The sequence below is a fragment of the Cherax quadricarinatus genome, chromosome 28, assembly GCF_038502225.1.
Source record: "Cherax quadricarinatus isolate ZL_2023a chromosome 28, ASM3850222v1, whole genome shotgun sequence".
NCBI lineage: Eukaryota > Metazoa > Arthropoda > Malacostraca > Decapoda > Parastacidae > Cherax > Cherax quadricarinatus.
Genome location: NC_091319.1, coordinates 5,669,224 through 5,696,859, shown reverse-complemented (window position 1 = coordinate 5,696,859; position 27,636 = coordinate 5,669,224). Strand labels below are relative to the sequence as shown.

At 41.3% G+C, this 27,636-nt stretch overlaps 2 protein-coding genes across 2 annotated transcripts in view; both read left to right on the top strand.

The window, feature by feature from the left end:
* LOC128693240 (uncharacterized) overlaps positions 1-22,758 on the top strand; it is a 23,060-nt gene extending 302 nt beyond the window's left edge. The window contains exons 1-5 of the mRNA XM_070089347.1: positions 1-2,381; positions 12,789-13,440; positions 15,541-15,641; positions 17,387-17,506; positions 17,989-22,758. The exon at positions 1-2,381 is cut by the window's left edge and continues 302 nt beyond it. Of these exons, the coding sequence (XP_069945448.1) occupies positions 1,378-2,381; positions 12,789-13,440; positions 15,541-15,641; positions 17,387-17,506; positions 17,989-18,427 (2,316 nt within the window). The 5' untranslated portion in view covers positions 1-1,377 and the 3' untranslated portion in view covers positions 18,428-22,758. The remainder of the gene's footprint in view (positions 2,382-12,788; positions 13,441-15,540; positions 15,642-17,386; positions 17,507-17,988) is intronic.
* A 13-nt stretch (positions 22,759-22,771) lies between these two features.
* Positions 22,772-27,636, top strand: part of Mtp (microsomal triacylglycerol transfer protein) — a 95,703-nt gene continuing 90,838 nt past the window's right edge. Inside the window, exon 1 of the mRNA XM_070089345.1 lies at positions 22,772-22,843. The gene's annotated coding sequence lies outside the window, so the exon portion shown is untranslated. The remainder of the gene's footprint in view (positions 22,844-27,636) is intronic.

The following is a 27,636-nucleotide window of genomic DNA, read 5'->3' as shown; positions in this document are numbered from 1 at the left end:
TGGCAGATACTGGAGTAGTAACGGTACAGGGTGCCAGGAACACTGCTACTGAGGGTGCCAGGAACACTGCTACTGAGGGTGCCAGGAACACTGCCACTGAGAGTGCGAGGAACACTGCTACTGAGGGTGCCAGGAACACTGCTACTGAGGGTGCCAGGAACACTGCTACTGAGGGTGCCAGGAACACTGCCACTGAGAGTGCGAGGAACACTGCTACTGAGGGTGTCAGGAACACTGCTACTGAGGGTGCCAGGAACACTGCCACTGAGGGTACCAGGAAAACTGCCACTGAGGGTGCCAGGAACACTGCTACTGAGGGTGCCAGGAACACTGCCACTGAAGGTACCAGAAACACTGCTACTGAGGATGCCAGGAACACTGCTACTGAGGGTGCCAGGAACACTGCCACTGAGGGTGCCAGGAACACTGCTACTGAGGGGTCCCAGGAACACTGCTACTGAGGGGTCCCAGGAACACTGCCACTGAGGGTGCCAGGAACGCTGCCACTGAGGGTGCCAGGAACACTGCTACTGAGGGTGCCAGGAACACTGCTACTGAGGGTGCCAGGAACACTGCTACTGAGGGTGCCAGGAACACTGCTACTGAGGGTGCCAGGAACACTGGCAATAAAAGTGCCAGGAACACTGCCTGCTTCTAGCTGGTACGACTGTAGGACTGGTCCTTACGGCTAAACTGACCTGTTTGCACGTACGGGAGTGAAGACTCAGTTCCTTGGTATGACCAAGTTCACACACAGCTTATGGACGAAGACACTCGTATCCAGCAACCGGCTGTAGACAGTAGAACTTGAACTTCCGTTTGTTTTCCCTTATTTTCAACTCCAGCCCATCAAGCACAAGGTCTGTTTGACATGTCGGACCTCTCATGTCTTGTGAGTAGTTATCATGTCTTCTCTAGCTCTCTCCTCTAAAGTCATCATGTTCAATTGTTTTAGGCTAGCCTCGTAGACCCGCCTTCTCAGCTCTGGAAGAAGTCCTGTTGCTAACTTCCAGACTTACCCCAGGCAGGTGCTGCTTACTCTATGTTAGGTCTGACGTGTGTCGTGTGTAAGATCCTCAATGATAGGTAATAGGATGTAAAGCTTGCCGACTACGCTAAGGTCATGAAGACTGCACTTAATGTTTTCACCACCAGACAAGAATATTTGAATATTTTTATCCCTTAAACAGATGTTGTTTCTCATACTAGTACTAGTATTAGTCAAGCTCCTCCTTATTATAGTTTGGTTTCATTTGTGTCCCCGTTTATCGTCACCCAACTAACCTTCATATATGTATGTATATCACTCATATATGCGTGTGCAGCATTCGTGCGTATGCTCGGTGAGCGTGTATCATCCGTGTTGCAGGTGGGGGGATGCGGGTAGCGGCGCGGCTGCAGGTGGGTGTTGCAGCACTGTGTGGGGCGTCCACCATGATGGTGCTTAGCTACTGGCACTTACTGGCCCTCCCTGCGGCACTTCCAGGCCCTGCCTTAAAGCAAGGTGCCAGCCAGAGGAAACACGACCTCCAACCCCATCGGGGAGATGGTGACCTCGGCAATGGTAGTTACGATCCTCTCCAACGAAGGCACAACTGGATGCCGGTAAAGTACATGCATACTAAAGAATATCATGACTTTCTACAATTGTATTATAATCTCAGAGGAAGGAATGATCTCAAATTGGTTAGTTTCGTCAAGACATATACTACCGACACCATCAACTCTGGCTTCACCAGCGTTCAAATGACTAACAGTCAGATCAAAGATGACAAAGCTCGCAGAAAAATGAGTAAGGACTACAGAAATGCGGACGACACAGAACACAAGAGAACTGATAAAGCTGAAGCAAGACATGACGACCAACCACGTCACCAGCAGAGTCTGCAAGGCAACACAACTAAGGATCACGTCAACAGCGACGACCAGAAGAGTCTGCAAAGCAACACATCTGAGGATCACGTCAATAGCCAGATCCGTCAAAACAGTATCCAGGAGAGGGATGAACATAGACCAGTTCAGTGTAAGAACAATGACAGGGATTGTAATACTGATCAAATGAGCGACCGTATTATACGCATACGCAAGGGTTATGTTCACCATGACAACAAAGAGAAGGAACTAGCTGGGCAGAGTTCACGACAGGAAATACAAGGTCAGCTGATGTTACGAGGCAATGAAGAGGGTCAGCAGAGGTCAAGAGACGAGGAACACAGCCAAATAAAATCAGGAGAGGAGGAACAATGTCACCACAGGCCAGAAGAGAAAGAACAAGGTCAGCAGGGGTCACCACGGGTCATCCTACTCCTCAGCAGTTGGAGGAGTGGGTCAACCTTCCTGGGAGAGCTGCTGGCCAACGCTCTTCCTCGCACCTTCTACAGGTAAGTCGCATTACTACATACACTATCAATATCACACGTGTACTCATTTCTCATTCACTGCATCAACCCTACGGATTTACCATTTCCTTGTGAATGTGTATATATATATATATATATAATATATATATATATATATATATATATATATATATATATATATATATATATATATATATATATATATATATATATATATATATATATATATATATATATATATATATACATTTTTTTTTCAACAAGTCGGCCGTCTCCCACCGAGGCAGGGTGACCCAAAAAAGAAAGAAAATCCCCAGAAAGAAAATACTTTCATCATCATTCAATACTTTCACCACACTCACACATTATCACTGCTTTTGCAGAGGTGCTCAGAATACAACAGCTTAGAAGCATATACGTATAAAGATACACAACATATCCCTCCAAACTGCCAATATCCCAAACCCCTCCTTTAAAGTGCAGGCATTGTACTTCCCATTTCCAGGACTCAAGTCCGACTATATGAACATAACCGGTTTCCCTGAATCCCTTCACTAAATATTACCCTGCTCACACTCCAACAGATCGTCAGGCCCCAAGTATCATTCGCCTCCATTCACTCCTATCTAACACGCTCATGCATGCTTGCTGGAAGTCCAAGCCCCTTGCCCACAAAACCTCCTTTACCCCCTCTTTCCAACCCTTTCGAGGACGACCCCTACCCCTCCTTCATTCCCGTATAGATTTATATGCTTTCCATGTCATTCTACTTTGATCCATTCTCTCTAAATGACCAAACCACCTCAACAACCCCTCTTCTGCCCTCTGACTAATGCTTTTATTAACTCCACACCTTCTCCTAATTTCCACACTCCGAATTTTCTGCATAATATTTACACCACACATTGCCCTTAGACAGGCCATCTCCACTGCCTCCAACCGTCTCCTCGCTGCTGCATTTACCACCCAAGCTTCACACCCATATAAGAGTGTGGGTACTACTATACTTTCATACATTCCCTTCTTTGCCTCAATAGATAACGTTTTTTGACTCCACATATACCTCAACACACCACTCACCTTTTTTCCCTCATCAATTCTATGATTAACCTCATCCTTCATAAATCCATCCGCCGACACGTCAACTCCCAAGTATCTGAAAACATTCACTTCTTCCATACTCCTCCTCCCCAATTTGATATTCAATTTTTCTTTAAATCATTTGATACCCTCATCACCTTACTCTTTTCTATGTTCACTTTCAACTTTCTACCTTTACACACATTCTCAAACTCATCCACTAACCTTTGCAATTTTTCTTTAGAATCTCCCATAAGCACAGTATCATCAGCAAAAAGTAACTGTGTCAATTCCCATTTTGTATTTGATTCCTCATAATTTAATCCCACCCCTCTCCCGAACACCCTAGCATTTACTTCTTTTACAACCCCATCTATAAATATATTAAACAACCATGGTGACATTACACATCCCTGTCTAAGACCTACTTTTACCGGGGAGTATTCTCCCTCTCTTCTACACACCCTAACCTGAGCCTCACTATCCTCATAAAAGCTCTTTACAGCATTTAGTAACTTACCACCTATTCCATATACTTGCAACATCTGCCACATTGCTCCTCTATCCACTATATCATATGCCTTTTCTAAATCCATAAATGCAATAAAAACTTCCCTACCTTTATCTAAATACTGTTCACATATATGCTTCAATGTAAACACTTGATCTACACATCCCCTACCCACTCTGAAGCCTCCCTGCTCATCCGCAATCCTACATTCTGTCTTACCTCTAATTCTTTCAATTATAACCCTACCGTATACTTTTCCTGGTATACTCAGTAAACTTATTCCTCTATAATTTTTACAATATCTTTTGTCCCCTTTCCCTTTATATAAAGGGACTATACATGCTCTCTGCCAATCCCTAGGTACCTTCCCCTCTTTCATACATTTATTAAACAAAAGTACCAACCACTCCAACACTATATCCCCCCTGCTTTTAACATTTCTGTCATGATCCCATCAGTTCCAGCTGCTTTACCCCCTTTCATTCTACGTAATGCCTCACGTACCTCCACCACACTTACATTCTGCTCTTCTTCACTCCTAAAAGATGGTATACCTTCCTGGCCAGTGCATGAAATTACCGCCTCCCTTTCTTCCTCAACATTTAAAAGTTCCTCAAAATATTCTCGCCATCTACCTAATACAATAACTCCCCATTCGTGTCAGCGTGCCTCGTTGTGCTCCCGGTTTTTCTGGTGTTTTCACGGTCGCTCTTACGTGCTAGAACTTTAATTTGTGTCATCAATCCTATACGATACATCCCTCTAGCGCCTGGAACCAATCTTGGGCGGAAAACATTATATACTGAGTAAAAAAAGGAGAATTAGTGTGCACTTCCTAGCAGAGTTTACTGCCAGAGGGGAATCATAGGCCTGTCCCGTGTGGAAAAATAATAATATTGAACTTTGTGTCAGAGGAAAGAAAGTCTCCCTGAAAGCATTGAGTATACATAGTGTATAGTGTATACTACAGTGGCTCCCTAGTATATTGATGATAAAGGCTAAAGTGTCATTTGAAAACAGGTGAATTTGTAAATGAAGTGATAAGCCTATAGAGGCAGGTGCCAGAAGTCGCCAGAAACTTACCACAGGTCAGCTGTTTTAATAATCTTCCTGGCCTGCTAGTGTACTCGCATATAATCTAGTGATACCAGTGAATAGCAGAATACAGTGTTGTAGTAGCAACTAACCAGTATTATAATGGTACTTAGTGGAGTGGAGTGACTTTCATTAGTTTCTTTTTCTTGAAATACGAGACGTTACTGTGAATTTCATATAACCTGTAGTTACCAGCGGTCGCAATATACACAACGAGAAGCAATTATTATTACAGAAAAAGCGCCCTTCCTCCAAAATTTGCACCAGTCAACTATAGTGATAATATAGCATTTATTGTGGTGGAGACGGAAAAAAAAAAAATAGAGAAGCTAGATACAGCGATTGATAAACAAAGGTGGTGGCTCGACCGTTCGTCATTGTAGGAGCTGCCAGCAGTCACCGGCTCTTCATCACGCAAGTTATACTTTTGTATCAATCAAATCACATATTACTCGGGTAGATAATTTCCAGTAGATCCTTCATGTGTTAGCTCAAATCACCGACCAGTATGGTTTAAATAAGTGACCCACTGATCAGATCAGATAGACTGGTCCGAACCCTTGACTGGTCCGAACCCTTGAATGGTCCGAACCCTTGACTGGTCCGAACCCTGGACTGGTTTCAAACGGTTTCGTTGTGCACCTAGCAGGTTATTAATAGAATATTCAAGAGGTTGCTAGTAGAATTGCAGTAAATCAACCATTCAAATCATTATGAAGCTGTGTGTAGTCTGTGGTCAGTCAAACAAACGGGCTTCCACATGCATAAATTGTCATTTCTGTGGAAATTGGTGTCACGCCCCTTGTGCAGATATCCAAGAACTAGCTACAAGCAGTATTAAAACAGGGAAGTGTTTTTGGGTATGCCCAAATGAGATAAATCTGTGGACTAAAATCACAAGGGTATTAAAAGAGGTCAACATCAAAGCTGCTTTCATAGAAAACCTGGAAGCTTTCTACAACAGATGGGAACATAAAAAGTCCGGGCTGAATGGTACTGCCCTTGATACTGGCCATGTAGTCAGAAACTGTAAGGCTGGAGATGATGTCCTGGTAGTCAGTAAATGGGGGGCTGATAGTGCTGTCCTGGGAGACAGTAATGGGGAAGCTGGAGGTGCTGTCCTGGGAGACAGTAATGGTGAAGCTGGAGGTGCTGTCCTGGGAGACAGTAATGGTGAAGCTGGAGATGCTGTCCTGGGAGACAGTAATGGGGAAGCTGGAGATGCTGTCCTGGGAGACAGTAATGGTGAAGCTGGAGATTTTGTCCAGGTAGTCGGGAATTATACGCAGGAAGGAATACATATGAATGACCTCATAGGGGACAGGAGCCATAGTAGGGAAACAAGTGTAGTCAAAGATAAGATAAAACCAATATTGCAAACTAGAAATACCGCAGGAAATAGCAAACAAGAGGACTCCACTAGCAATAGTGAGGATATATTACCAAAAACAAATGGTGGGAGCTCCATTGTTGGTGCTAGGGAGGATAGAAGTAAGACAGGGAAACATGCACCAACAGGGAATACAGTCACAGAAACCCAAGGCAAACGGAAACCAAGCCTGTGCACATACTATGCACTCGGTATCTGCTGGCATGGGAAATCTGGAAAAACAGATGGGACGTGCAACTATGACCACCCTAGGAAATGCCATGCCCATATGACAACAGGAAAATGCAAACTCCCTTCCTGTAAGCTTTTTCACCCTGAACTGTGTACCTCTTCAGTACAGGAAAGACTGTGCTATAACTTAAATTGCCAGGCATACCATCTAAAGGGGACAAAAAGATACAAAACATCCAGGCCATGGGAAAACCTGGGTAGCCACAGCCACTCAAGAGGGAGAGGTTTTTTAGTGCCAGGAAGAAAAAAAACTGGCAGGAAATGGCAGAAATCGTACACCAAATCCAGTCATTCCTGGAGTGGAACCACAGTCGATGGCCTCCACTCCAAACCAACAGATACAGATACTAATGCCGGAAAAAAAATCCCCCCCCAGTACCAACAATACCACCAGTCCGATAACATTCTTCTTTGCAAATATACAGGGTCTAAAGCCAGCAACAAACAACAAAATACCTTTCATCCGTGGACTGCTTGCAGAGGCAAAGGCAATGTTCGCGGCTTTCACTGAGACCCACATAAAGGATCACTTGGACAACGAAATATGGATCCCAGGTTACAACCTATACAGATGTGACAGAGTGAACAGGCAAAAGGGGGGGGTTGGCCTGTACATTGCAGAGTCACTTGTTTGCACAGAACTGCTAAATGCCTCAAATGATGTAGTGGAAGTTTTAGCAGTAAAGGTCGAGAACCAAAACCTAGTCATTGTGATAGTCTACAAGCCTCCGGATGCAACATCCCAGCAATTCCAGGAACAGCTGTTAAAAATTGACCACTGTCTGGAAAATCTCCCAGCTCCTGCACCCAATATCTTGCTCCTGGGGGATTTCAACTTAAGGCACCTAAAATGGAGGAATATAGCAAATAATATTGTTGCAGTAATAACACCAGGAGGCAGCTCTGATGAAAACTCACACTCACGCGAGCTTTTAAATCTCTGCACAAAATTCAATTTAAACCAGCAAATAATAGAGCCTACTAGACTGGAGAATACACTAGACCTCATCTTCACTAACAATGATGATCTGATAAGAAATATCACCATATCAAAAACAATATACTCAGATCACAACATAATTGAGGTTCAGTCATGTATGCGCGGAGCCCCAGACCGACATAAGGAGATTAGTCACGAGGGAGCATTCACCAAATTCAACTTCAATAACAAAAACATAAAGTGGGACCAAGTAAACCAAGTCCTAACCGATATAAGCTGGGAAGATATACTAAGCAACACAGACCCCAACTTATGCCTAGAACAGATTAACTCGGTAGCACTCGATGTATGCACAAGGCTTATTCCTCTAAGAAAAAGGAGGAGTAGATGTAAAACAGAAAGAGACAGGCGCTCCCTTTACAGGCGACGGAAAAGAATAACAGAGCGGCTAAAAGAGGTCAATATATCTGAAATGCGTAGGGAGACACTGGTCAGAGAAATAGCAAGCATCGAACTTAAGCTAAAAGAATCCTTTAGGAGTCAGGAATCGCGGGAAGAACTAAAAGCCATAAATGAAATCGAAAGAAACCCAAAGTATTTCTTCTCCTATGCCAAATCAAAATCGAGAACAACGTCCAGTATTGGGCCCCTACTTAAACAAGATGGGTCCTACACAGATGACAACAAGGAAATGAGTGAGCTACTCAAGTCCCAATATGACTCAGTTTTTAGCAAGCCGCTAACCAGACTGAGAGTCGAAGATCAAAATGAATTTTTTATGAGAGAGCCACAAAATTTGATTAACACAAGCCTATCCGATGTTATCCTGACGCCAAATGACTTCGAACAGGCGATAAATGACATGCCCATGCACTCTGCCCCAGGGCCAGACTCATGGAACTCTGTGTTCATCAAGAACTGCAAGAAGCCCCTATCACGAGCCTTTTCCATCCTATGGAGAGGGAGCATGGACACGGGGGTCGTCCCACAGTTACTAAAAACAACAGACATAGCCCCACTCCACAAAGGGGGCAGTAAAGCAACAGCAAAGAACTACAGACCAATAGCACTAACATCCCATATCATAAAAATCTTTGAAAGGGTCCTAAGAAGCAAGATCACCACGCATCTAGAAACCCATCAGTTACACAACCCAGGGCAACATGGGTTTAGAACAGGTCGCTCCTGTCTGTCTCAACTATTGGACCACTACGACAAGGTCCTAAATGCACTAGAAGACAAAAAGAATGCAGATGTAATATATACAGACTTTGCAAAAGCCTTCGACAAGTGTGACCATGGCGTAATAGCGCACAAAATGCGTGCTAAAGGAATAACAGGAAAAGTCGGTCGATGGATCTATAATTTCCTCACTAACAGAACACAGAGAGTAGTCGTCAACAGAGTAAAGTCCGAGGCAGCTACGGTGAAAAGCTCTGTTCCACAAGGCACAGTACTCGCTCCCATCTTGTTCCTCATCCTTGTATCCGACATAGACAAGGATGTCAGCCACAGCACCGTGTCTTCCTTTGCAGATGACACCCGAATCTGCATGACAGTGTCTTCCATTGCAGACACTGCAAAGCTCCAGGCAGACATCAACCAAATCTTTCAGTGGGCTGCAGAAAACAATATGAAGTTCAACGATGAGAAATTTCAATTACTCAGATATGGTAAACATGAGGAAATTAAATCTTCATCAGAGTACAAAACAAATTCTGGCCACAAAATAGAGCGAAACACCAACGTCAAAGACCTGGGAGTGATCATGTCGGAGGATCTCACCTTCAAGGACCATAACATTGTATCAATCGCATCTGCTAGAAAAATGACAGGATGGATAATGAGAACCTTCAAAACTAGGGAGGCCAAGCCCATGATGACACTCTTCAGGTCACTTGTTCTATCTAGGCTGGAATATTGCTGCACACTAACAGCACCTTTCAAGGCAGGTGAAATTGCCGACCTAGAAAATGTACAGAGAACTTTCACGGCGCGGATAACGGAGATAAAACACCTCAATTATTGGGAGCGCTTGAGGTTCCTAAACCTGTATTCCCTGGAACGCAGGAGGGAGAGATACATGATTATATACACCTGGAAAATCCTAGAGGGACTAGTACCGAACTTGCACACGAAAATCACCCACTACGAAAGCAAAAGACTTGGCAGACGATGCACCATCCCCCCAATGAAAAGCAGGGGTGTCACTAGCACGTTAAGAGACCATACAATAAGTGTCAGGGGCCCGAGACTGTTCAACTGCCTCCCAGCACACATAAGGGGGATTACCAACAGACCCCTGGCAGTCTTCAAGCTGGCACTGGACAAGCACCTAAAGTCAGTTCCGGATCAGCCGGGCTGTGGCTCGTATGTTGGTTTGCGTGCAGCCAGCAGCAACAGCCTGGTTGATCAGGCTCTGATCCACCAGGAGGCCTGGTCTCAGACCGGGCCGCGGGGGCGTTGACCCCCGGAACTCTCTCCAGGTAAACTCCAGGTAAACCTCCCTCTTCCCATCTACTAACTCCGCTACTCTGTTTTTAACTGACAAATCCATACTTTCCCTAGGCTTTCTTAACTTGTTTAACTCACTCCAAAATTTTTTCTTATTTTCATTAAAATTTCTTGACAATGCCTCTCCCACTCTTTCATCTGCTCTCCTTTTGCACTCTCTCACCACTCTCTTCACCTTTCTTTTACTCTCCATATACTCTGCTCTTCTTATAACACTTCTGCTTTGTAAAAACCTCTCGTAAGCTACCTTTTTCTCTTTTATCACACCCTTTACTTCATCATTCCACCAATCACTCCTCTTTCCTCCTGCCCCCACCCTCCTATAACCACAAACTTCTGCCCCACATTCCAATACTGCATTTTTAAAACTATTCCAACCCTCTTCAACCCCCCCCACTATATATATATATATATATATATATATATATATATATATATATATATATATATATATATATATATATATATATATATATATATATATATATATCCATGGGGAAGTGGAACAGAATTCTTCCTCCGTAAGCCATGCGTGTCGTAAGAGGCGACTAAAATGCCGGGAGCAAGGGGCTAGTAACCCCTTCTCCTGTATAAATTACTAAATTTAAAAAGAGAAACTTTCGTTTTCTTTTTGGGCCACCCTGCCTCGGTGGAATACGGCCGGTTTGTTGAAAAAACAACAATATATGTATATATATATATATATATATATATATATATATATATATATATATATATATATATATATATATATATATATATATATATATATATATATATATATATATCTTCTTTCAACACACCGGCTGTATCCCACCGAGGCGGGGTGGCCCAAAAGGAAAAACGAAAGTTTCTCCTTTTGCATTTAGTAATATATACAGGAGAAGAGGTTACTAGCCCCTTGCTCCTGGCATTTTAGTCGCCTCTTACAACACGCATGGCTTACGGAGGAAGAATTCTGTTCCACTTCCCCATGGAGATAAGAGGAAATAAACAAGAACAAGAACTAGAAAGAAAATAGAAGAAAACCCAAAGGGGTGTGTATATATATGCTTGTACATGTATGTGTAGTGTGACCTAAGTGTAAGTAGAAGTAGCAAGACATACCTGAAATCTTGCATGTGTATGAGACAGAAAAAAAAAAGACACCAGCAATCCTACCATCGTGTAAAACAGTTACAGGCTTCAGTTTTACATTCACTTGGCAGGACGGTAGTACCTCCCTGGGCGGTTGCTGTCTACCAACCTACTACCTTTAACAAATTTATATATTTACCAGTATTCCTGGTGTATGTATATTTCATTTAATTAATAGGTCCAGAGCAACTTTTGGATATGACAGTGGTAGGTATCGAAGGGGGACATTTTTGTGACCTAGGTGTCCCAAATTCCTACTTGTCTAACTGATAAATATTAATTATCATTGTTATTTACTGTTATGTATATAATGATACATACAGATAAATGCAATTTTCCACAATTCCTAAACTCTCTAAATCTCTGTCATTACAGCCTCTCCTCACTTAACGACGGAGTTCCATTCCTAAGACCACGTCAGTAAATGAATGCGTCGCTGAGGAGTATACTATAATGGTAGTGGATTAGTGTCAACCATCTTTGATATTGTTTTAATGTCACCTCTCCACCATTTATAATATTTCTGGTGTATTTTTAAATGTTTATACAGTAGTGTACTGTACATGTATTGTAATAAATAGAATTGAGGAAACCAACTAATATACATTATTTAGGTATGCATACTGGTCAGAGAGCCCGTCATAAGTCTGAGTCATCACTAAACGAGTACGTCACTAAGTGAGGAGAGGCTGTACTTCTAAATTCATGCATGCTCAAGTCCAAAATATCAAATATATATATATTTGATATATATATATATATATATATATATATATATATATATATATATATATATATATATATACAAGTGAGATACATATTGATAGTTTTTATTAGCTATGTTATATATTCCATACCCATCTTCTAAGTGACAGTCACTTTGTACCCATCCTGTGGGTGGCAGTCACAGAGGTTACATAACGGGTCCAGGGGCTGGACTCTAACACTGTAAGCTAATCAGATTACTTCAATGTAATACACCTCTCAAGGGTAATGGAGTCACTTAATTTGGTCACATCTGTTGAAATAAGTCCTGGACATGTGGGGAATGAGACGTGTACAGTTCAGGATACTTGCTAAAAGAAACGTTTCGCCACAACTGGCTTCATCGATCCTAATTAGTCCTGATGAATTAGGACTGAACACGACTGGTGAAGCCACTGGTTTTAGTTGAGCGCCTAATTTATTGTGCCCCCTCATTCTCATTTCCTGAGCGGTAACACAATTATAGAGATCATAATGGGTCTTTGTCAGACCTCACTGGGCATAGTTACATCACCAAAATAAATGTATTACACTCATTTCATATCGTGGCGAAACGTTTCCTTTAATAAATACCTAGAAATGTTATTAAGGTCCATTTCCACAGTTTATCGGTGTCACCATACCATTTACAACTAAGTTGTGGCTGTGCGTGTATGGTGCTGCCTCTGAGCTGTATTAATATTCTTACATTTACTTGTGGAAGTTCTATTCTCCGTTCGCTGATTTCGAGACTTGACACTCTACTGTGTTTCCGTCATGTGGCAGCTATGAGCCGTTGCACCAGTGGAAGATTAATGTGCTGAGGGTCAACGACAGCTCTACGCAGGCGGCCCTTACCCTCCTGAGGGATCTCTTCGTCTGTCGCTTGCAGTGTCACCCCCAGCAGGTGGCTTACATGGCCAGCCAACACTGGTACCTCCGCTGGAACACCCGCCTCGCCTCTCTCTGCCACCAGCAGGAGAGGGAAAAGCAAGAAAGTCAGCAGGGATCGCAGAAGATGCAAGAAAACCAACAGGAAGATCAACAGAAACAAGGAAACAAACAGGAACAGCATAAGAGGTCAGGAAACCAACAGGAACAGCGGCGAAAGCCGGGAAACCAACAGGAACAGCAGAAGAAGCCAGGAAACCAACAGGGACAGCAACAGAAAGAAAAAAACCATCAGGGACAACCGAAGAAGCAAGTGAACCAGCAAAAACAGCAGCAGAAAGAAGAGCACTATCAGGAGCATCACCATGATCAAGGAAACCACCACCAGGATCAGCTCCAGAAGGAACTCAACCAGCAGCAGGAGCCAGAAACCCAACAGGAACTGCCGCAGCAAGAGTACCAGCAGGTAGAACTGGGGAATGCCTCCTGCTCCAATCCTGCCTTTGTCAGCCAAGTGTGTCGCAGCTCTAGCCTTCACGTGGTCAAGGTTAGTATATATACTCCATTTTTGCAACCCCTGAATGGGTCACAATGTATATAATGTATATTACCTGTTCATATAATTTTATATTGATTATATTTGCGATATTAGCTAAATCGTAAATATATTGCTTTATATTATTATTTGACTTAGTTATATTATTAGTTCGAGAGTGTTAAGTAGTTGACAGCATTGTCTAACTACTGTAATCATCGTTCCGTTCGTTTTGCTGCCAGCTTCTGTGTTGCTGGGCAGCAGCAGTCCACGGAGAGTCACGTGATCAGGGTGGGGTGATCACACCTCACCTGGAGGAGAGACTGCCTGGCCTGCGCTCACTCTTGTCTGTTTGACGTTGCTTCCAACAAGATGTGCCTCTCTAGCTCTCCATTGCTGGCCCTTGTTGGAAGATCGTCTCTGTCGCTTTCTCGTTGTTGGTTCTGTGTAACTCTGTTCACAGAACATATTATTTTTATAATAATCAAGGGGAAGCGCTAAACCCGTAGGATTATACAGCGCCTGGGAGGGGGATGTGGAAGGCATTCAGGCTTAATTCGGGGAACTGGAGCACAAATCCAATTCCCTAAATCAAGAGCCCCTCACCAACATCAAGGAACCTTCCCTGAGGGGTCACAGAACATAGCCTAGACTTAGTGACTTTCGACGTTGTACTGAGGTTGTGTGTCACATAGACACTCTGAGAAACTCAGGTCCTGAGCTGTAGCTTCTGACCTAATTTGTACTTTTAGTCAGTCACTGGTTAAGTCTAGCCGAGTCTTGAGACATAGCGAACTACTTAGAGCACTTACACACATACACACAAACTTACTTATATATATTAGTATTATGTTATTAAATGCTAACAATGTACCAGACGGTACTTAAAAGCCATAAAGATGTGATATGTGCCTTCAGCACAATACTACTGTACACCAGAGAAGTGTAGCAACTTTTATCCTATATTATATTCAGTTGATTACTTTAATTTACTTTGATATTATACGCCTAGACAAATTTATTATTAATAAACTTATTAAATTTTAATTTCTTTAGTTAGTAGCCTATCAGTTGTAATCCTGAAGCACTAATGAATCTTGCTAAATTCTAATGGATAATTGGACCAGGATACTGACTATTTGTTACAAAAACCCAGTAACAGGCTGGATGCTAGAAGGGCAGTCCTTTCTAGTATTCACTGGAGATCTCCATCATTATTAGATATCGCGTTTTTTGTAACATCCATCAATAACTTTTACATAATGAACGACTAGCGAAATCGTAAGGAAACGACTGTAAACAATTTTCCCAATGGAGGGTTCGAATCAATGGCAAGTCAGTCCTATAACCGGGTTCAAACTCCTTTATTCGGCGAGTTGAACGATAGTGCTCGTGTAATCACACCATAAATATATTACTTCTACGTTTCCATCCTTATCACGTCTTCTGTATAAATATTTACTAAAACATCATTCACTAACAACATTAGTGACTATAAACAAATTACTGAAGAGTCTTGTTAAGTCACTCCGTATGATTTTTTTTGGGTTATCCCAGGTTCTCTACACATATGCTGCTATGTATGATAATCTATGTAACCGTATTCATGTATACCTGAATATTATTATTATTATAATCAAGGGGGAAGCGCTAAACCCGGAGGATTATACAGCGCCTGGGGGGGGGGATGTGGAAGGCATTCAGGCTTAATTCGGGGAACTGGAGCACAGATCCAATTCCCTAAATCAAGAGCCCCTCACCAACATCAAGGAACCTTCCTTGAGGGGTATACCTGAATAAACTTACTCCAGGACGGACCAGTCTGTAAAGCAGTTACGAGTTATTCCAGTTACTATATAGAGGATTTTATTCTACTATTTGAAGTATGACCGTGAACCAGTCACCTTTTTTGCTGTCTTTTTATAATTTTTTTCTCCTTATTGAGGCTATGTAAATAACTTTCACTTCAGAAATTCACTGCTCTGAGAAAGCATTCATGCCGTGAGATTAACTATATTGTATATTAGCGAACTGAGGATCAAGCCTGCATTACTCTGATCTAAGTAACCACGTGAATTTAACGCTTAATATAAATACAGTGTGACGTTGCAGGTGTTGCGTCTGGGGCTGGAGTGGGTGTTGCCGCTGCTGGAGGAGGCGTCGCTGGACTTGCAGGTGGTCTACCTAGTGCGTGACCCCAGAGCTGTCCTCAGGTATTCATGTATTGTTTAAGGTGTCACGACGGCCCGAGGGCCGTGTGAACCCTAATTATCAGGAGCCTATCAATATCCTTGACCAACCTATGCAACTAATTAATTATTAGTTATAATCGTAACAATATTTTTTAAAGGGGTGGACCGGTAAGCCAATGAAAAGCCTCGGTCAGATGGCCAAAAGCTCCAGCTGTGGGTCATCATATGACAAAAACCCTCGTCAAGAAACACTTGCCCTGTTTCCTGACAAACCTACCCTATGCAACTTCTCTTCAAAATCTCCCACAAAAACTGTCATTAGCAAAGAGCAACTGTGACAGCTCTCACTTTATACCAGATTCATTATCTTTTAGTCCCACATGTCTTCCCAACAACAGAGCCTGGCCTGGTGGCTAAAGCTCCCGCTTCACACACGGAGGGCCCGGGTTCGATTCCCGGCGGGTGGAAACATTTCGACACGTTTCCTTACACCTGTTGTCCTGTTCACCTAGCAGCAAATAGGTACCTGGGTGTTAGTCGACTGGTGTGGGTCGCATCCTGGGGGACAAGATTAAGGACCCCAATGGAAATAAGTTAGACAGTCCTCGATGACGCACTGACTTTCTTGGGTTATCCTGGGTGGCTAACCCCCCGGGGTTAAAAATCCGAACGAAATCTTATCTTATCTTATCTTATATGTTAAAAAAAAAGTATGGTGACGTGACACACTCGTGCTGCGTGAATCACACTTTGGTGCTGTTGTTGGGTTCGAGGGCAAATACGACGGCCCGAGGTCCGTGTGGACTTTTATTCTATGATAGGTATGTCATGCATTGATGCTACTTTTATGTCATAAATATAACTGCGTGAACCTTGGTACTTTGATCAGTCATGCATTAATATTTAGTTGCAAAGCGCATCTGTCTGGCGCTCATCTACCTGGAGTTCATTACCTTTGCAACTTGCTCAACTATTAAAACTTTGGGGCCCAGTCCCTGGACCCATTATGTACCTCTGTACTAATCTTTTGACTACCGCCAACAGGATGGGTATGGGATGTATAATAAAGATACTAAATTAACTCTGGCGCTCAGCAGACGGAAGATCAAGCCACCACCACGTCTTGTACTGAGTGATCCATATGGATCATTCAGTACAAGGCTGAGTAAACCCCAGTCCTAAGCAACTTATTATTCATGTATTGTTATTGCTGGGTTGTAGAAGTCATGACAGCCCAAGAGCTGTATGAACCCAAGATGAAGGAAGGCTTTGAGGGAAGACCCTAACGGGAATAGCTACACTGTTTGGCTTTCCGATAAAGACCCATTGTGACCTCTGTAATCGTGGGTTTTGTGCTACCGCTCACAGGATGAGCATGAGGTGTACAATAAACTAGCCACTCAGGTAGGACAACTAGATGTTTGGATTTCTTGGGTTATTAACTCTCGGGGACTAATAATCCGAATTAAATCTTCAGAGGCCAACTCACCGAGAATGATAAATCATGATTAAGACACTGGAACAAACACTTTGGACAATTTGTTATACAAACGTTTCGGTCCTGGGCTCTTGTTCACTCCATAATAAAATGTTCTTGTGTCTTTAGCCAAAATCTGTTGGTATTATACACTAGGGTTTTCACCAGTGATAAGCCACATTCGTACTAAAAGTGTAAAACAACATTGTCTTAATGTTCGCATGGTACTCATAACATGTTACGTCTTCTTACCCCATCATATACGTCATGTATTTTCATGTATGGCCAGTTCCCGAGCGCGAGTATCGTGGTGTAGCGCCCGGTCCTGTCGTGATCCAGCCTACCTGTGCTCTCACCTCCACCAGGACCTCCTCCTCCTGCCTCACCTCCGTCAGTTGTACCCACACAGGTGAGAGACTAATTATTGCTCTCTAACCGTTGCAAAGTTATTACGAGTACCATCGTGAGGTTCAGTGGCCAATTTAGGCGTAAACTAAGCTACAGCCTCAGATGCTTGTATTCTGGGTTATTCAGCATTCTAATAAAGTATAATTATTATCATTACATTCAAATAACAAAAAGGCGCAATACCGTGACTGGAACAATACACAAATATCCCGCACATAGGGGAAAGGAGCTTACGACGATGTTTCGGTTCGACTTGGACCATTTACAAAGTCACACCTTGACTTGGACTATTTACAAAGTCACACAGTGTGACTTTGTAAATGGTTCAAGTCGGACAGAAACGTCGTCGTAAGCCCTTCTCTCCTGTGCGGGTTATTTGTGTTACAATCAAAACTAAGCGCTGAACCCACATGGATCATGCAGCTCAAGTAGCCTTCGCTACTCGTGTGGTTTATTCCTCACTAGGTCTCTCATTCGTGACAGGTTCAGGATGGTGTTATACGAGTCATTTCTGGAGGAGATTGAGACTTCCGTCACAGAGCTCTTCAGCTTCCTACGTCTGCCGGTGTCAGAGAAGCGGTTGCTGCTTCTCAGCATCTCCAGGCAGGGCTCCTCGCTCCAAGACTCAGCTCAAGACAATCTCAAATCAGGTCAAGACAACTTCAGGTCAGCTCAAGAAGCAAGTCATGCGAGGGGGACATACGGGACTACGAGGAACCTCAAGTACCAGGCTCGTCTGTGGCGCTTCAGAACACCCTTCAGGGAGGTGCTGAACTACCAGACTCACTGCCATGACGTCCTCAGGCTCCTTGGGCTGAGGATCTACACTTCGGCCAGGATATACTCCATGCACCGCCTCCATGTCCTCCTCCCATCCCCGCCCACACCTGAATTTGTACATGTGCCTCCCACCTACACCTAAACTGCACATATGCTTTCCACCCTTGGCAGATTTGAAAGCGTACATGTGTTTCTCACCCACGCCCACATTTGAACACGATCTTGGGTCTCCCACCCAGCAACATACCTGAGATCGCACATCTTCCATCCACTCCCATGTTAAAGAAGAGTCCCTTCCCACTGCCAACCCTGCCTGAATCAAGCCTCTATCGAGCTCAGTCTCGCCCAACCAATCACTCTATATATTCTCAATGTTTATGTACTGAGAGAAATAGTGTATTTTTACTTGGAGGGGTGTATATCTCAGTATGAGTTCACTTTAATCCTTACATTAGGGATTTAAGACATCTTTGACTATTAGTGTTCAGGTGACTTGCAGCCCTAACAACCACGCATGTACCATGGTCCTATATCCTCACTCTCTGCCCAAACAAATGTCTCGCTGAGTTCAATACATATATAATATTCGGGGGAAGCTCTAAACCCAGAAGGTTATACAGCATTCCTATGCTTAATACAACAACTAATGCTAAAAAACTATCGTGTGCCTTAACACTACCGCCCATACACAAGTGAGGTATAATAATAATAATAATAATATTATTATTATGTTATTATTACTACTATTATTATTATTATTATTATTATTATTATTATTATTATTATTATTATTATTTAGGCTTTTATTATTCTTGATCGTCAGTTCTTCCGAAAACTTCCCGAGCACTCACACACCAAACTATAAATGCAACCACAACGATGAAGAAGAAATACTAAGGTTTGTATTGAAATGTATGTGATGACCAAGTCTTTCAAGCACTTTCTTTTCATGTTTATACAGTTATAAGTGTATATAAATTTTATTGACCTGTATCAATAGATGATATCAAATACTACATACTAAGATGTTTGTCTGCTGTGCATCCTTGATGTTACTGAACCTTGCTGGTAGTGGGGTTGTTATTTATATTTTTTATACCTTTTTATCATAAAAAAGCTCAATATACGTGAAAAATAATAATAGTCACACGTTGCACCACTACATTAGAGTCTAACATAACAAGACCTGAGGGGACATGCAGATTCAAACCTTCAGGTCAAGGACATGAAAAAACGAAGTCTAAGGAATGGACCAGTGTCAGACGCCCCACCTCGCCTCTGAGAAAAATTCCCCCTCAACCTGTCTACTGTCAGTCTTGTAACACGGCATAGCTCCTGACGAAGTACGAAGTGTGAAAAGGCTTGAGCTGATGTTTTTCAAACCCCCGTGGCTTATTTTGCACATATAAGTAAAGAGTCACTCAACACTGTACACTATGTAAGTCAGGCCCATATTGGAGTATGTATACAGCACCAGTATGGAATCCACACCTGGTCAAGCATGTCAAGAAATTGGAGAAAGTGCAGAGGCTTGCAACAAGACTGGAGTTTATCTGGAGAGAGTTCCGGGGGTCAACGCCCCCGCGGCCCGGTCTGTGACCAGGCCTCATGGTGGATCAGAGCCTGATCAACCAGGCTGTTACTGCTGGCTGCACACAATCCAACGTACGAGCCACAGCCCGGCTGGTCACGTACCGACTTTAGGTGCTTGTCCAGTGCCTGCTTGAAGACAGCCAGGGGTCTATTGGTAATCCCCCTTATGCATGCTGGGAGGCAGTTGAACAGTCTCGGGCCCCCTGACACTTATTATATTGTCTCTTAAAGTGCTAGTGACACCCCTGCTTTTCATTGGGGGATGTTGCATCGTCTGCCGAGTCTTTTGCTTTCGTTGTGAGTGATTTTCGTATGCAAGTTCGGCACTAGTCCCTCTAGGATTTTCCAGGTGTATATAATCATGTATCTCTCCTGCCTGCGTTCCAGGGAGTACAGGTTCAGGAACTTCAAGCGCTCCCAGTAATTGAGGTGTTTTATCTCCGTTATGTGCGCCGTGAAGGTTCTCTGTACATTTTCTAGGTCAGCAATTTCAGGGTTATGTCCTGGAGTATACCTGGAGAGAGTTCCGGGGGTCAACGCCCCCGCGGCCCGGTCTGTGACCAGGGCCTGATCAACCAGGCTGTTACTGCTAGCCGCACGTAGTCCAACGTATGACCCACAGCCCGGCTGGTCAGGTACTGACTTCAGGTGCCTGTCCAGTGCCTGCTTGATGACAGCCAGGGGTCTAGTGGTAATCCCCTTTATGCATGCTGGGAGACAGTTGAACTCAACCTGACGACACTGGAGACAAGAGGGCTAGGGGGGATATGATAAATGTGGAAAATTGCATTTATCTGAATGTAACTCATTATATACATAACAGAAAATGATAACAAAGATAATTATTATTTATCAATGTTACATAGACAAGTAGGAATTTGGGACACCTAGGCCGCAAAAAATGTCCCCCTTCAATACCTACCACTGTCATAACCACAAGTTGCTCTGGACCTATTAATTAAATGAAATATACATACACCAGGAATACTGGTAAATATATAAATTTGTGGACTGTATATTAAAAATTAAAGAATAATTATAGATATACACAATTACATAACAGAAAGAAAATATATCTTAATATCACTCACCAATTTGAGTGGAGATTAATGTGTATCATACTCGGAAAACCTCACTCTAACTAAATTTATGAAAACACTGGCCAGAATTATACACAAATCTAGAGAGCTTATCTGAGGTTCCTGGAGCTGTCTTGTCCAGTCGTCTGATATCTCAAGTTATGCAGGAATGCACATCCACCAATTTCGCCTCCTATTTGAGAGGTGTCAGCCCAATTTTAACCTCTAGAGCACGAAAATTCCTTCCCATTACACTAACGTTATATCCAATTCAAAACCAAGATGGCGAGTCTCCTGCCCAGACGCAGGCTTTCCGTTTTCTATGATAAATATTATTAAATACAGTATAGGCCATCTATTTACCTATAAATTACCGTATTTCCGGAAAATATATACAGTATTTTCCACAATAACAGCATATAAAATACTGAAAGAAATTGACGGGATCAATAAGGACATTGTTTGAATGATGGGAAACAGGAACACAAAGGTACAGCTGGAAGCTGAAAACTCAGATAAGTCGGGAAATGTTAGGAAGCATTTCTTCAGCCTTAGAGTAGTCAGGAAGTGGAACAAACTGGAGAATAACGTGGTCGAGGAAGGATCCATACACAGCATTATGAAGAGGTACGACAAGGCTCTCGAAGTCAGGAGTGAATCTAGTAGGTACCAGCTAAAGGGTGAGACCAGCTGTGAATCGACCCTTGCAGCCACACATAGGTTAGTACAGTATGGCTTCAGGGATCAGCCATCTATCAAAGGTGACGGACAGATCACGCCAAAACTACTACTGTCTCCAGTTTATATTCACCTGTATTAGACTGAAAAAAACCTGTTGTGCAGTAACTGTATATCATTATTATTATTATAATCATGGGGGAGTGCTAAACCCGTAGGACTATACAGCGCATGTTGGAGGGGGATATGGAAGGTATTCAGGCTCAATTCAGGGAACCGGAGCACAGATCCAATTCCCTAGATCAAGAGCCCCTCACATACTGAAATCAGCATTCAGTATGTTGAATGCTTATTTCAAAATTACCCTCCAATTTTACAGTGGGCGGCGACCCTTAGCAACAGAGGAGACACGCCCACCTCTCAACATAATGCTTCTCAGACCACACTTGCAAAAATATAGAATTACAACCGAAATTTAAATCACATAATCTATAATTATGATCTATGATATAATTATAATATATATAATTATGAGTGAAGTTAACAGATGTTGTATTTAAAATTTTAAGGATATGTCCAGTGTAAGGAGTGAGAAACACTACAGAAGGGATACTTAATAGACTTTCCCTTCTTTCAACTAGAACTTAATTTTGGCCAAATTGACTGAATTCCTTAACCAGGTGTGAGGATGTCTCGCTCTACCCTTGCCTAGAGCATCAGTGACGAATTTTCCCTATTTTCTTCCTCGGGAGTCTGTCCTCTTCATCATAATGCCAAGGCATGATAGTGGCTCTCTTTGCACTGCAACTCATTTTTGTAATTACATAATCACAATGTAAACTTACAGGGAAATAAAAATTTGTATTAGTAAATTTGTATCTCTCTGGGCAATTGGTCGGGGCAACATAAATCAGTTCGTCATAAGGCAAGCCAAAGCCTACTGTTGTTGACTTTGATAGGAAGGTGTGGACAACTGTAATTGCCGAGATTTAAATAAGGGAATCCACCTGACGTAAATGGGACCTTATTGTTCTCGTTTCTCTTCCTTATTAGGAAACTTTGTTTCCTGTATAATTCCCGCCCATATTTGGGCACATTTTTCGTGGACTCCCGGGAAGCAGGGTTCAATACGACGTAAGTTTAGGCGGCCACTAACAACTCCAGCATGAACTATTTCCTGTCTTAAATTAGGAAGATTGCACACATAAGTATGTTTTCATTTAGGCTTTGGGTACATAACACACAATTTTTATACAGAGGTCTTTGAGGACACATTGATGTTATGGCCTCATAACATCATAATTCTCTACCATTAAGAGCTAAGTGTGAAAAGTCTTATAGCGCTAGCAACTTGAAGTGAGTTAGTTACCTTGGAAACCAATATATCGGATACTTATTTTAAAGGAAATATATAATTTTATATTGAAATGTTGATGGATAATGCTCGGTTATTGCTTATGTTATTAGGTTGAGTGAGTTATGTGATGTGTTAATGAGGGAAGTAAATTAGCAAGCTCTGATAACACTGGCATTAACAGTCATTCCCAATGGATTTTTTTATAAGTTATTACACCTGTCCTTGGAATGAACCTGATTACCTCTCATTTCCCAGGCATTGTATGACATCTGTGGATTTAACGCTTCTTAATACATAATTTCTCCAGCTGTTCCCTCAAGGAAGGCTTCTAGATGCCAGTTAGGGGTTCTTGATCCAAGGAATTGGACATGTACTTCCCTTTCTTGGACTAAATCTGATAGCTCCCTATTCCCTCGGACACTGTATACCCCATGGGTTTAGCTCTTCTCAATAAATATAATAATACTAGTAATATAATCCTTCAGCTATCACTTCTACAGTAACTATATCAATAATAATGAGCTTTATCTAGGATTCCTATATACCATATGGTTTTATAGACTATTATACAGATGAAAGAGAACTAATTGCATACATTTAGATCATTAATATGGGTTCTCTTCTGTATGAATTCTGAGGTAGTTCATTAGACTTTTGTCAGAAAATACCTTAAACACCTTCCAAGCTGAACACCAGTATGGTTTCTCTCCTGTATGAGGTTTCAAATGTATTGTTACATATGACTTACTTGAAAAGGCCTTAAGAAACCATGAACATTGTTATGGTTTATCTAGTATGAATTCCAGAGTGAGAGGTTAGGATGTATTTTTCTAAAATGGATTTTAGACACTGAACATTTAATATGTTTTGTCTCTAGTATGAACTCTCAGGTGTTTTATTAGATTTGATTTTAATGTAAAGGCTTTTAGACACTGATCACTGATACAGCTTCTCTCAATAAGAACTCTGTAATGGGAGGTTAGATGTGATTCTTGAAAAGAGTTTTAGACACCCTGAACAGGCACCTAAAGTCAGTACCAGACCAGCCGGGCTATGGTCTGTATGTTGGTTTATGTGCAGCCAGCAGTAACAGCCTGGTTGATCAGCTCCTGGTCCACCATGAGGCCTGGTCACAGACCGGGCTGCAGAGGCGTTGACCCTGAAACTCTCTCCAGGTATCGATATGGTTTCTCTCCAGCATGAGCTCTCAGGAGTTTTATTACATTTGCCCTTGTGTCCTCTCATTCATACTGTCAGTATCAATATGCTTTGTATCACCATACTGTTAGTATGTGTTTATACGTGGGTTCCACTAAGTACATACATGTATAATAATTACAGGCATACATTGGTGGTTTTGTTTATTATGTACACCTAACCTAGAATTAATTTCCCAGAAAAATTAGTGTGCCTTACTTCCTTATTTTATAATACACAATTAGGTACACATTGTGTGGCTGCCCAGATCTGGATGAGTGTAAGTAGAGGTACAAAGTACATCCATCATGCTTGGTGTACTTTATACATTAAGTAAATATTTATTTCATAATGCAGGTTAATTATATGTACAGTAGAACTCCCATATCCACTGATTCAGCATCCGCAGTTTCAGTCATCCACTGTTTACTGCGGCCCAAAAATACCCCTTAGTTGTGCTATAATAATGGCCCCAAGAGCAAAAGTAGAAAAGTTGGCAGTTCTTCAAAGCCTAAGAGAAGCTGTGAAGTGCTTCCCATCAGTAAGTGATAATTCTCCACCTATTGTGCACAATTTATCAGTTAAACTTTATAATAGGTATGTATAGGGGTTTGCTACTGCCTATGGTTTTGGTACCCATGGCAGGTCCTTGGAACGTATCTCCAGCGGATATGGGGGTCCTACTGTACTGTACTGTAATTACCTCTGTAAATGATTCATCTTAATAGAGAATTAAACTAAATGATATTGCATGAAGCTCTAAACCATGTGGGTCATTCAGTGAGAGGAGCAATGGAGACTTGATTCTCCAGCAGCTAACTGCAGCCTTGGTTCTCTTGACTAGCCAGGCTTTCGGTAATAGTCATCAAGACAAAATTACGCTAAAGTTATGGAGTGAGGCTAATGTTTCATGAATAATTTTAATCATCTTGACATACTGCCAAGGGTATAGCCCTTTGATTATTAGTGTCTTAATTTATGTGGCTACTAACTATGAGGTTTTGATAACAGAATTTAAGCAAACTGTTATTCACTGAAGAAACTCGAGAAATACTTGGAATCTCTCAATTTACTATTACATATTATTATTATGTTATCATTATTACTGACTGAGCTACTGATTTATTGTGTATTTGCAGATCATACTTTGAGCTGCAGTGCAAGAAGGATTACATTTTCAAAAATTATTTGTCAACCTGTTCGTGTCTTCAGTAAACTTACACTGCTATTTTTGTCTCTTTTTCAGAGGATCAATATTGACCCTTGTAGAATGATGCCTATAACCAATCCCCATGTAAATAATTGTAGTAGATAAACTATCTAGTTGATGCAGAATGTGATTGCAAACTTGAGATTTGAAATATCATCTGATAAATTTCTATTTGCAGTAAACAGGAGGGCCTTGCTTTACAGATCTTCACCTTACAGCATTTCACTAATATAGTGGCTTTCAATTATACCCATTCTTCATTTATTCAGACTTCCTACAATAAATATATTCACTACTCACTGTAAGCTAAGGATGAAAATATTTTAAGGTAAGTAATGTGTGTACTGTATATGCATTTTTATACCTAGCTCTATTGCTTGCTTAATATATGGTATACTGTAAACATGTTATCAGGCTTTTATATGCATTTAAAAGCAAAAAAGGGCTATGTTTTGCTTTACAGCAATTTTTGCTTAACAGCAGTAGCCCAGAACCTAACCTGTCGTATAAGCGGGGCCTGCTTGTATTGATATAAAATATGCACATAGACTCATGATTTAAGATTTTTTATTTTTATCAATTAAGCAATTTGCCCTTTCCTACAAGGTTTGACCCTGCCTTTAAATGGTTGAATTATGGAACAGATTATGATATAAAAAGTTACTTTTTTGTGTTGTAGTAGTATAATGCTACATGTGAGAGTAAGGAGTGTGAAATGACAAACTTGTTGAATGTGAAATTTATGCCTCTAACTATTTGATATATTGTACTGTATTTCATTTCATAATTAATATTGCAATATTATTAAATTAACCTTGAAGAATAGTGAACTTGTTACAATGAATCCTATGTTCCAGATGTTTCATAATACAATGTATATTAATTTATACTAGAATATACTGTGTGTTTCCAGAATATCTGTATGACCCACACAGGCTTAGTGCTTTTATGGTAAATATAATACAGTACTGCCTACATTACATGTTTTATTGTTTTTCTTGTGATCTATTAAAACTAATAATTTGTACGTAGAAGAGAACCTTCATAACACATGTGGGCAGACAAATACGTAGTATAAACTATTGTTTTTATAAATGGTAAGATATCCTATGTTAAATCCAGTCATAAATTGTTACTTTTGTACAGTACAGTACTGTATGTTTTTAAGTTTTACCACATTGTTCATTCCCACTAAGGTAGGGTGACTCAAAGATGAAAACACATTCACCATCACTCGTTCCATATCTGTCTTGCCAGAATTATACAGCCATTGCAGTTCATGTAACCCTCTGTGCTGCTACATCCCCAGTTCTTCAGAGAGCAGGCACTGCATTTCAAACTTTCAAAACCCAAAGGCCAACTATGAGACAGAATTTAATATAAATTACCCATATGTACTATATGATAAGAATAATAAGGTTTATTGTTAGAGAAGAGGACCATGATCAGCCCTCCAAATTCATGGAGTTTCTAATTTCCAGAATTTAACAATCCAATGTTTTATCTGATGATCATCCTGCAACTAAATTCATTTATTTGCAGGTTTTTTCACAGTGCTCATTTTTGGGGGGCTGGATGGATGATCCTAAATTAAAAATTGACAAATAGATTTTGTTCCAAATTGCTTATTAGCTTACCCACATTCAAATCTATCTCTTTTTCTGATCATTCTCTCTTATGTAAACAATAACAAGGGAGATGTATAAAGAGATACAGCCTCTGAAACACAAAATAAACCTAAATCTTAAAACTGATGGCACAGACATAATTCTGTATTAGTCATATACAGTATTGTGGATTCAGTCTTATGGAACATAATCCCTTATATCTGGGGGGGAGAGCTAATATAAATGCATGACAGTGTATATGAGCTAGACACACTGTCTTGCATATGTCTTAGTAAGTATTATGCAGCTTTAACCTCACATTTGCATTTTTAATGCAAAATTCATAATAATTTCACCCAAAATATTGTACCTGAAGAAAAGGATTAGGAGAGAAGAAAATCCTTTAGCATGAGAGTACTACACATTAAGTCTATGAAATTAAAAATATAACCTAGCAAGAGTGAACTGCAGTGTCAGATATGAAATATTGAGGTTATACATGCAGAAGATACAAGTGAATAAATACACTTAGGACATATTTATTGGGAACATTCGGGTCCTGGGACCTTGCTTACTACAAATGGTACAAGGGAACAAAAAGTACTTAACTGCCATGTGGAAAGATTTCTC